At 43.7% G+C, this 12,518-nt stretch overlaps 1 protein-coding gene across 1 annotated transcript in view; it reads right to left on the reverse strand.

The window, feature by feature from the left end:
• NDUFA10 (NADH:ubiquinone oxidoreductase subunit A10) overlaps window positions 1–12,518 on the reverse strand; it is a 38,473-nt gene that overhangs the window by 6,771 nt on the left and 19,184 nt on the right. The window contains exon 9 of the mRNA XM_082763925.1: window positions 6,422–6,530. Within this exon, the coding sequence (XP_082620051.1) occupies window positions 6,422–6,530 (109 nt within the window). The remainder of the gene's footprint in view (window positions 1–6,421; window positions 6,531–12,518) is intronic.

The following is a 12,518-nucleotide window of genomic DNA, read 5'->3' on the forward strand; positions in this document are numbered from 1 at the left end:
GGAAGCAGCTCAGCTGCAACTTCTTTCTCCCTTCTGCTTAATCACCAGCGAAGCCTTTCTTTTTCATCTGAAGTAGAGGTCTACCTTGTAGATCACATTCCTTTTGTGGTGTGGGACCCAGAAGGGTTTTAGAGGAGGAGGATGTGCTCCCACAGAACAGTGTTTTCTTTCATAGGGCTCAATGGCAGACTGTCAGTTTGAAATGGATTCTTTTAATGCCAGTAGGATTTTACTGTCTGCTTGATTTACATAGGCACCCAGCGCCCGGGACAGTGTGGTTTGTCATCCAAAACAATGCAGACACAGCCGACAGGACAGATCTGACGTACTCCCAAGGTCTCTCACATCCTCCTCCCCTCCACATTTGGGATGGATTTCCCTGCCAATTGCCCATGCTATCTTTGAAGGGAAGCAGGGCAGAGGAGCTATGCTTTTCTGACGCAGAGAGAGGCTGTTCAAACCTCTCCCGCTCCCCCTGCACACACAAGATTGGTGAGAGCAGAGAGAGGAGGGAGAAGGGAAGAAAAGCAGATCATGAGCCTATTCCTACCCCATCCCAGGCAACCTTCAGAAACAATGTTGTAATTCCTCATTTTTAGTTATTCCTCAGGTTCTTCCAGTTTTACAGATACCCAGCTAGGCAACATCTTACTGTTATTTTAGAAATAGCTAAAAATATTTTTGCAGAGATAAAGCAGCAAATAAACAAATTGAGCCTTTCCTAATTTATTGTGTGTCTGTTTTCATTCCTTCCTGGATCCAAGAGCAGACAGGGCTGGGCATTAGAGCTGTCAAACATCTCCATAAAAATAAGAAATGGAACAGGAGTCCTTGATCCTAAAAAAAACCCAAAACTTCAGCAAGACAAGAAAAAAATGACAGGAGAGAGAAAGCAGAAGACTTTGTTACCATAGTGGCCATCTTTGATATAACTGCAAACACGGAGAGGGAAGAAATATATGTCCTAACCTCCTTAGTTCTGCAAAGGCACCATGGAAGACAATTCTTGTAACCTAACCGAACCATGAAAAGCTACAGGCTTCTGGAAAAAAAAAAAAAAAAACACCCTTTGACCAAGTGCTGTTTATCCACACAGAGGAGATTATATACATGTGCGTGTGTATGTGCAAAGTGTCACTGCTGCAACAATTTGGTCTAAAGTCTGAGGCCAAAGGCTACGATGTTTACTACCCAGTTACCACCATGTGAAAACTCAGCGCGTTATTTTTGACACAAACGCTCCCTGTTGTTCATCCACACTGACATGCTGGAAGCTGAAGCATTTCTTTTGTAGTTCAGGGTACTTTACAGAGGCTGTTGGGCGTGCAAGCCAGCAGTGCTCTGCATTCTTACAGGGGAGAGAAAAGCTGAAGGGACTGCTAGCCCCTCATTTACCAGGGACCACAGCTGGCAAGATGTACCAAGCCTGTACCCCACGTGCAATTTGGGCCACATCAAACCTGCATCTGGCTCCCCCAAGGGAGCCAGACTGCATCTGACAGCAGTAACGAGGTCTTTGACTTGCTCGAGCTTTCTTTGCCTCAGAGTAAGCATCTCCCTATTCCAAAAGGGAGATCCCACCAAGGGAGAGGGATGCAAAAATAAATAAGAGCCTTCTCCTACCTTTCAGTGACGTGTTTATTTGCTTTCTTGAGGAGTTAAACAGAAAAAAAATCAAGCCATCCATTTCATCTTTGCTTAATATGGAGCTGACATGACAAATAGTGTTAGATGTGTAAGGGATGGGATGGATGAGGAAGAATCAATACTGCTGTCTCTGCTCTCCTCACGTGGTGAGCATGGCATGAGTGCAAAGTCTATCTCACCACAGAAAGGGACACTACAAAATTTGGTATGGAGGAGACCAAGAATGATCAAGGAAAGGAATCACGGGATGGAAGTTGAAGGGATTGACGGCCAGCGTCCAGGATCAGCAAACATCCAGTGCATGGTGGGGGAAAAGTAGTACGTGGGTAAAGAACGAGAAGCAGGGGGTTTACCAATTCAGTACGAGAGCAAAAGGAGACTTCAGATGGAAAGATGACAACTAAAACCGATCTAAGAAAGCCGTACACACAGGCACATCCACTCACTGGAGCTGGAACTCATATTGTGATAGAAAGTGTCTTTGAAGGTAGTTCAAGAGTGTAGAATGAATACTTCAAAGAATTCTTCACAAACTGTCTGCTTCAAGGGTAAGGTACACATCCCTGACTTTCTTCCAATTGTATCAGTTGGGCTAACAAAAGATAAAAAAACATTTTGATATGAGATTTGCTTTATTACAAAAGGAACTTCTAGGTGCATAGGCCTGTCTTGTGGGAAGAAAATCTCTGTGCCCAAGCATTTGTTCATTTTCTTTAATATACACACCCACACATATACTTAAAGAATCCCAGCAAGCTAGAAAGAGGATGGGATACTCCCACTGCACATTCTTACCCCCTGAAGAAAGGATGAAAAAAATACCATCAGAAATCCTAGACTGTAAGATGCAAGCCATGTTTTAGAGCCTACTATTGAAAATAGCCCTTTTTTCCTCCAGGATTTCTTATACTTCTGCTTAAAGATATTCGGGCAAGCTGCTGGACAGAGGAAACAGGCTACAGGAACCAGGGTTGGAGCAAGTGGGCTAATACACATCCTTTTTGTTAGAACTGATGACACGAGAAAGGAGACTAAGTATTAAATACTGAGCTTTCCTGTTCACAGCAAAAGAATTCTCCACTCTAATGGCCAAGTGAACACCAACAAACCCTCGGCTCCAAACTCTAGCACACCTCATGATGAGCAGCAATCTGCTTATTTATTTGTCTTTTTAAACACACGGTTTGTGCAAAAGAAATTCTGATTATTTCCCTAACAACCTGCAATGAATGGGAAGGTGGTACAAATTATTTTACAGTCCTGCAGCTTTGTTTTCGGAGGTAAAGATGTAGGTAAAGATTGCTTGAATACCAATCTTAGACAGCTGCACTTTTATGTAGACAGAAAAGAACATGCACGTAAAAGAATTCTTTTTTCACCATCCCTAGGAGACTTAGGCAGGACTTGCCAACATCATTCGGGAGTGTGAAGTACATAAGTACATTATTTAAGTACACTGATTCCATTAAACAGAACCATTTGTTTTCATCTTCTCTGCAAACACATCTGCCTAAGTGCTCCAGCTTCACAGGGCGCACATGGAGTCTGGAGCATTATCTGTGGGGATTGTGCATGGTTGGAAGAAAGCACAGAGATACAGCAGTTGTTAAAGAAAAAAAAAAAGAGTAGTCAAGTCTTTACTAGTCTGACAGTTCCTAAAATAATGTTGCTTCACTTAAGAATGAACACGCTTATCTCTGATCTACAGAACCTGACTAAAAGGTTACTTTTCCCTTGCCAGAAAAGCATCTTTAGAAGTTTATGAATGCCTGAACAGAACGGCTGAACCCTGCCAGATGACTTTATGCTAAGAGAGAGGCAGAAAGCCACCTCCTCACACGTGGAAAGAACATTTACAGAAGAAATGGAGAGGATATACATAAAAAGCAAGTTTATAGTATTCAGAGCTGTATGCAGCTACCTCATGATTTTGAGCAAAGGCAAATGTACTAAAATCTTGCTCCCTGAAAAGCGTTTCCTCCTCCTCCTCAGTTGCTTGTGACTAATTAATATCTTGAACAAAACCCAGCTTCTGCCTGGAATTTGCAAATCCCTGAAAACCACCATTATTAGGCAGCATGAATTGTGTGCATGCAACGCTGAAAAGCACAGCAGTTAGTTGCCTATTTGTATGATCAGGGATGTATAACTAGTTATAGGACTGCCGAGGAAAAAAAAATCCCCTACACAAATCATTGTGTTTATGTGGTAAACATCATTACGCTAACTTTAAAAGCACGCATTTCCCACAAGGAAAAGTTAAAGTTCTGTAATTATACCATAATTAAGCCTTTACTTGCAAGTCACGTGAGCCCAAAATTTTTATCCCTCTTCACATCTAAGCGTGGTAGCAGAGCTGCAACCATCTGCACATAGACATGGGCTAGGCAAGGGGTTAGGGCCTGAGATCCCCTCTCAGAGAAGGCAAACCCACAGCCAAGATCTGTGTGTCTACAAGTTCACCTCCTTTTCTGTGTGCACTGATTGTTGTCATCCTACAGTACCTCTGAACGCAAGCCCTGCCTTTCAAATAAATTCACACCTTCATTTGCTAAACAAAGTTGGAGGAAAAATGCAGATCTTCAGAAGTCTCGACACAAAGGATTTGATTCTTAGAACATAACCAGCAGGTGGGGTTGGCTTTGTGCTTGCCTTTCTAGTAGCTCAGGCAAAGTAGGAAAACTCAACATCTTTTCCATCGTGCACCATCCCTAAAGAGCCCCATGCCTGGGGGATTGCAAGTGGTTAAGAATCCAGAAGAAAAACGTGGATAGTATTGTCTGACTTGAACAGAATGCTCTGTGGATCGTGCATGATTCCTCCTTATTCCAAATGACATTATCACTTCCCATGGTACTTTCCTGAATCAGGGCCTAAAAGCAAGCCTGCAGATGGGAGATTTCATTTTGGCAATTTTTTTTTTTTTTTTTTTTTTTGCACTGAAAATGCTCAGCTCCTGCTGTCAACTAACTGGCATGGAGCAGAGCAATCCAAGATCCAAGCTTTCCTTCCCAGGTATACATATACCTTCTCCTAAGCATCCTTTCACTATGTCTGTATGGAAAGTCACATTTTTTTTCCTGGAAGCCAGCTTTCTGAGGAGGCAGGATATTCCCAATTTCTTGCCAACACAGAGAGGGGTGTGCTGTTGTACAGTTGGAGGAAAAAAAAAGAAAAAAAGGCTTTCAGAAGTAGTACCCCTGCTCCCCAGCACACAGCTCCAAGGTCACACCTAGCTGTGTGTCAGGCAGCCTCAATAATTCCCAGCTCCACTGCTAAGTGACATTTCAGCCAAAAAAAAGCCTATCATCTTCGGGAAGAAAGACACTGTCAGTACAGATGGATGTTGCATGCTGGCAACAAGTCATGCAGCAGATCATTCTGAAATGTGTGCTGCACACGCATAGACGTCTCTTGGAGTGAAGGACTCCAAAAATTCGTAGTCTAAGCCTGAAGTTTTGCATTTAAAATGCAATACCAAAAAGCACAAAATTCTGATAACTGTCTCAGATGATCCAGGAAGGTGTTTTTCAAACACATTACACAATCTCAAGGAGCACTGAGAAGCTTTCTGCTGCTTTAACCCTTAGCTTTAGTCCCTTTTATAAGATGGAACGAATACATCTCAAATGAGGCAGAACAGCATGAACTTAAGAGCCTCTCCACTGCACACTTAGCTGAGGAAGAACAAATTATGTTGAATAGTCAGTTCAAAAGTCCCTGTGAACATTAGAAGAAAATACTTCAAGTTTCTAAATGAGTCCACAAGACCACATCTTACATTTTAACTTTACATTTATCTTACATCTCTAGTAAGAGACCCTATACTACAGGACAAGAAAAATGACAGTATTCTGACCATGCAAATCATGGCTTGTAATGGTTCATACAGATATTCCTTCCTTTGTCCTCAGTGATTTCTTGGAAAACAACAACAAAACACAGTGGCAGAGAAGATTTCAACACAGCTTGGAAACATACCATCACCTGCAACTTCAGCTTGTCCAAGCAGTGGTAATTGCCATCAATTCTACAATTTCTCTAACGAGGATTTACAATACCTGGGCCTCAGGAGAATACTGCCTAGCGAGGCAGGACCCCATGCCAGCTAAACAACAATAACCAATAGGGCAAAGTGCTAAGTCAATTGGAAGCCATTGTCTCCAGAACCAGAAAGGCAAGCAGCTAATTAAATCATTGTGTGGGAGCCTGCATGAGGTGTAAGAGAGTGCTGGGCCACAACAGGCTTTGGATGTGTGCCGGCTTACAGAAACACGCTATTTAAAGCAACAACAGTTTTGAGAACCAATGTAATGTTCATACCTCCTCAGCCTACTTCAGAAAAACACCCCCTCCCCAAGGGTTTTATAAGCAGTCTTCTTTATAGAAGTCGCCATGGGTTTCCAATTTTCTTGTTTGACTCAAAGGATTATTTTAGATTTCAGAGGTCAGAGACTAATCAGGGCAGGAGAAACAAAAACAAATGAAAACCACTTATCCTTTAGTCCACATCTAAAGATCAAAAAAGAAAATCAGCTTACAAAACAAACCATTTGCTTCATTATTCCTCTTATTTGGAAGCTAGACTTCAAAAAAAAAAAAAAAAAAAAGGTGGGGATCTAGGCAAAATCCAGAACTTACTCTTAGAAATACGTATCTGTGTGCACAAGATTAACACTCAGGCTGTGCACGGGACAGTTGTGAGTGCTCTAACACTTTTGCAGGGACAGTTGTCAGGCTATTCTGCAAGTGCTCCCCTTCCAGAATTACTTACCGACCGAAATTCGTAGTAGATTTTATCATATTCATTGCCTCCAATTGTGATTTCTGGAACGAAGTGAGGGACAGCTACAGAATCCAGCACTCTGCTTTTGTCCTGAACACTGAAGGGAAAGAAAGAAGGAAAAGAAAAGAAGAAAATGGGTTAGTTAGTCCACATCCTGCCCAAAAGGCAGCAACATCAATCCTGAGTTTGACCAAGTATTAAATAACTTCTCTGCCAAGTAGTTCTTTCACAGGTTTCAGCTCTTTTCTGGTTATGATGCATACACAGCCCTTTCCCTCACACGGCTATTGTGTTTCTTGTTGCAGCAGGAACAAGCAGGACGCAAACATCTCCTTCCTTCTCCAACCCCTTCCCCAGGTTCTACCTCCCTGGAGATGCTCTGTTATTCCTGGAAGAATTCTCCAAGGCACCTCTAGTTTTTTGCTTTCCTACATAAACAAGGTTAAAACAGTGGTTTTATTGATTTCCACACTCTATTTTACTAGAGTAACTTCATTTAATTAAACTCCTGTCCAATTTGTTTTCACAAATGAACCCGTGCAAGGATTAAAATAAAGTAGTGCTCTTCTTCCCCAAATTCCCATTCTAAATGACACCGAGGCAATCAAATGGTTTGGAAGCAGGCAGCATCTCCAGCACCCTGCCTGGGAGCAATCAGAGGAAGCTTGCTGCAGCAGCTTTAATGAGAGCTTAGTGATGAGGGGTGCAAAAATCAGGATCCAGAAAAAATCCACACTGCATGGAGCCAGCACTTTCAAATACCCCAAATTTAAGATGCCTGAGAAACTACTAGAAAGTCATCTTCTGCATCCTGATGCTAATTTGCAGAGCAACAGTGCCACCTACACGTATTTGGGGAAAAATACATGTACATCAGCTATCCTTTGCAGTGACTGGGTTCTGTGTTTGACACTTGGGAGCTATGCAAATAACTGTGTTGTTAGTTTTCAGTGAATCGTATTTCTTTGCGAATATTTACACAGACATATACCAAATATAATTTCTGCTTAAAGGTAATTATCTTTGCACAATCTTTTCTTTTTTCTCCCCCAAATAACAAAGTTTGGGGCAGTTTCAATTAGTGAAGTAGTCTGCTCACATACGCTGACAAACACGCTGTAAAACTACCCTACTGCAAACAAATCAGTAAGGAAATACACTAAAAGGTGAGGGGAGTGAAGGCAAGGATAAACACCTATTTACAAGGCCAGGATAAACACCAAAGATGTTTCCTACAAACTATTACAGCATTTGCCTTCACAAATATTAACCCAAGTATTTTCTAACCATCTGGGAAAAAGAAAAAAAAAAAAAAGGAAAAAAGGAAAAGCAGAAGCACTACAAGTTTACTTAGAAGACTGTGGAATGACACACAGCATCCGTAAGTGTTCTTGAGATCTGTGGCTCTGTTCTGTGAGACAAACAGTCAAATGGCAGATGCAATGAGGCTCATCTTGCAATATAAGTTGTCCCAAATCTGCCCTGCACAAAGGGACTGCACCCTCGAGACGAAGCTTGCTGTCACAAACAAACAGCAGGAACCCTCAGCTGAACAAGAAAACCAAAGCTGACAAACCCCACAGCGTTCATGTGCTGACAGCCAGGAAAACGAGCCCTCCTTTGCCTCCTCGCAAAGGCAGCAGGAGCTGTTTCCATGCCATGTGAGCACCAGCCCTCCTGCAGACCACTCCCAACCTTCCCACTCCAGGAGGGCTTGAATAACTGGGCTGAGATGGAAAAACTTGCCCAAAACAGTGATCTGATGATGCAGCTGGGTTTATTTCTGAATCCATGCATACTCTGTGAAAAGCATCTCTGCACCTGCTCCATCTCATACCCACTGCTAATTAAACCAGGTAAAACTAAGAGAGCCTGGTGGAAAGCAGCCCTTCAGGTATCAGCTCGTCATTCCTTAGGTGCAGTCCATCCTCCAACTGAGCACAAGCTTTCATCCCCGTCTCATCGTGCAGAGAGCAGAGACGAGCAGCAGGCAGGACAGTGAGCTAAGATTTTTGAGTCGAAGAGGATTACTTGTTTAAACACCTTGCTGAATGTTTAAATACCTTGCTGAACTCAGGCTTAGCAGCACAGCCAGTGGAATATCCACTGATTTCTCAGTATATAAACACCTCTGTCCCTTCTTCCCACACCAGTGTCCCACAGAAGCAGGAGAGTCAGCTCTCCGCCTAGTAGCAGAGGATGTTCTGGACCCAACAAGTCTGTAGGAGAATGCAGATAAAAATCTGTCTGGGCATAAGTAAAATATAATTTGACATACACAAAGCAAGTCCGGCAGTCAACCAGTCTGCAGCTAATCCACTCCTTCAGGAATCTCAGCCGAATGGCAATTTTAGAGGACAATTCCCAGGCACAATTTATTTTAGTTAGTGCCATGACGGAAAACCTGCTTCTCTTATACCCACTGCCTCCAAAAAAAATGCTCAACAACTACAACAGCAAAATGCAAACCTAATGCTGCCAAAGATGGCTTCTCCAGGTTCACCTCTGCTTTCTGCCTTAAGAAATAATTTGGAATACTAAATAAAAGCACCACCCAAAGACACCTGCCACAACAATGTCTTTAACCACAAAACCACATTTGCTTGCCAGAACTAATTCACTGCTTGGCAGGAAGCATTTAAAGGCACCTATTAAGTTTCCTGATTTTTTTTTTCCCCTCTCTCCCCCAGTACAAAAGTACCACGATTTATTGTAGGCAGGCACTTAACCGTATTTTCTCAAAGCAGCTCTCTCAAAATGCAGTAACAAAGCTACCCAGAGCGTGTTTTACCACCCGTGAGATTGTGTGGCATTAAAAACGTAACTGAAAACACGCAAGGGACTGCACAGTCCTCACGCTGTAGGAACATTAGACTCTAGCTCACCACTGCTATGGTCCAGGATCCTATTAGCTACAGCTCTTCAGATAACTACATAGGAATCACACTTGCAGCTATGCTACAGCAGTGGGTAGCTCTCTCCTTGTCCCCAAAAGCCTCTCGCTACACCTACTTTGCACATTACGGCCAAGGCGACGTGCATGAGCAGGAACTGAGCAATCGGGACTGACACACCTGCCTCTTTTCAGAGTGCTAGGTTTGATTTCCCTTAAAGGCAGCTTGCAACAAGGATACACATGTTTTTCAGGGCACTAGCAGAAACCTGATGACAAGAAAGTGCTGCAAGCTGTCCTGTTAATGCAGCTCTTACGTCAGCTGGACATACTTTCTAGAATTTCTGTTCCCATGACCTTAGCTTTTTGTTTCCTCCTCTGTATAAAAAAAAGTCCCAGGACTGCCTACCACATGAAGACATTTGCTAAAGGAAAAGAAACAACACAATGAACCAAACAAAAAACCTGTCTTCAATAGCCTGAACCGTGACTCCTCAACAACTGATGTTGGCGTCAATGCAAAAACCAAAGGGACAATACACAGGATTAGAAAACCACACTTCCTACCTAAAAGCTCTCACCAGCCTAAAAGGCTTAGGGCCAGCAACACAAAAGCATCCCAAGTTAAATTCTATGCTTTTATGTGGAAGTAACTTGAGAAACAGCAGGTGGATCCCGCTGGAAAAGAGAGAAGGTCTTCTTGCACACCTTGCAATCAGCTTCCAGCCCGGAACACAATAACTGGTTGGGAAGAACCTGAAGGAGTGGGTGGCATTCATTCCTTTGCTATTCACGCCCTTCTTACCTCGGCCAGGGCTTCTCACCTTCTGCTGCGGTTGGCTTCCCTGCCTCCAGCAGGCAGGGTACGACACGTGGGATTGAGCCGCACTCACGATTTTGCCCATACTTGTGAGAGCAGGGGAAAGGAGAAACCCTCCTGACTCATGCCATGGGCACACAAGGCTGGGTGAGAGAGACTGTGATCAGGGTTTCATGTCCATCTCATACTGCACTCACCTGCCCATTCAGCAGGCACACGGGACAACAAATGGCTGGTTCTCCCCATGATGTGTGTCCCATCGCCCCTTATTTCCTCCTTACCCATTCACTCCAGACCTTCGGTCAGGCAGCCTCCAGCTCCACTGTTTGGTTAGGCAGCTCAAGCACATCATGCCCAAGGTGAACTGTGGCCACTCCCCTGGTGAGCAACAGACACTCATCGCCCTTGCCAAGAAAGTAAAGACGAGCTTTCCAAGAAAAGCAGGTCTGCAAGAGGTGAGAAGGTGCAAAAACAACTCTTCAAACCTATAAAAAGCTGCCACGAGGAGGAACTGATGAAATAGAGCTGTTTCGATGGAAGCAAGGAAGGAGAAAGGTGCTAAGGAAGCACTTTTCAGTAGTGCCAGAAGTTTTACAACAGATGCTTAGTGAGATTTTTGGAATCTCTGTGACAAAGGGTTTGAAGAACAAGCCTCTTACGAGCACTTTAGTCCTGCTGTTTGAAATCAGACACGTTCAACCACGGACATGTCTTTCCTTTGCTAAGTGTGCTTTATTAGACTGCAAAATAGAGCTGTGGAGTCGCTTCCCCTCATTTGCTCCCATGCTGCTGCTTTGCAAGATTTCATTTAATCAGAGCAAAATGAAAAGAAAGGGAACAGGAGCTATGCCCCGGGTTCAGCAACAGCTACAAGAATTTAAAGAAACACAACTTAAAAAAAAATCACCAATTACTGCTCATACAAGATCCATCAGTAACAACCTCAGAATACATCCTGATGTACTGCCAAACACAATATCGGATGATTTACCATACGGGGTATGTGGCACACGAATAGTAAGTTATGAACAAAATTGAACGTATGACAGTGGCAAACTGTTTCATGGCTAGGTTGTTTCCAGATGAAAACAGAACCCCTTTCTTTAGGATACAAAAGATGTTGATTTTTTTTTTTTAATGGAAGTAGTGGAGGCTGAAAAAGCCAAAGACATGCCCGTAAAAATACACATTCTGCTACAGCAAAGTCTGAAGCAGCTGCGGCGATGCAACAGATTTGACTGAGGACTCGTACACCAAAACAAGCCAAATGCAGTATGTTTCCCCCACCTGCTGGTGAATTAACCCAGGTGACATTACACAAACTACAGCTCTCTGTTCCAAAATGTGACTTATTACACGATGCATCACGCAGTTTTGCTGGGAAGGGCACAGCTAAAAACCTGCTTGAGACAGCGCGGCAGCAACATGGGAACGCACCGAGCTATTGCAAAAAGCCAGCAGAACTATTTCTGCTTGACTCGAAGGCTGGGGAGGGAGGAGAGATGCGGAGAGCATCCTCTGGGAGAACCCTCCAGCTTTCACGCAGGCAAATATGTTTCTAACCTTTTACCAAGACATGCCTCGATCCCACGATCAAACTGCTTTCTATTAGGGCAAGGGAGAGAGACTTGAGGGCAAGGCGAGGAGATAAAAGATGTTGTAACGTAGCTGATTTTGTATGGGTGCGGCCCGCTGGTTTGATTAGCTTAGTTTTTGCATTATGAAAGCAGTCAGAGGCGCTGCTGGGGTTTCCAGGTGTTGGGCCCTATATACATACAACAGAATAGTTATCCTCACCTGCCCAGCATTCCCCTTCCTTTCCCAGAGGCGTGGTGCGAGCTGAAGGTGAAGAGGTGGAAGGCATCCCCAGAGCCAGGGAACAAGCCAGCAGCTGCCCCTCCAGCACCAGGGCTGAAACAGCCCAAGCCAGAACAAGCAGGCTGTGCAAAATGCTGGATTGCTGGTTTCGCAATCCATGATTTCCCAAATCGCAGCCAAATCCCTGCTGCAGCCTAACAGAAACACCCGCGAGAGGGCAGCATGTGCTGGCCTGCAGGACCTGCAGCCCACCGGGGACACACAGCGCAGTAAAAGCCTCCTTGCAATGGGAAATATTCATGTAGGCACAGGACATCTGGAAGTCTGGTGAAGGCAGAGTACCACAAGCTCTTTTCTGTTTGATATTAGGGAAAAAAATAGGAAACCATCAGCTTTAACTCTCACGTCTACCCCACACTTGTAGAGTTAGCATGAGAAAATATTAAAAAAAAAGAAGTGTAGCTTTGAATGTAAGGTTAGAAGGTGTTTGCTATTTCCTGCTCAGCTGAACAAGGTGTGGGCACAAAACTGGCACAGGACCTGTTGTCACGCAT

This window comes from Aythya marila (genome assembly GCF_965140915.1).
Source record: "Aythya marila genome assembly, chromosome: 6".
Lineage (NCBI taxonomy): Eukaryota > Metazoa > Chordata > Aves > Anseriformes > Anatidae > Aythya > Aythya marila.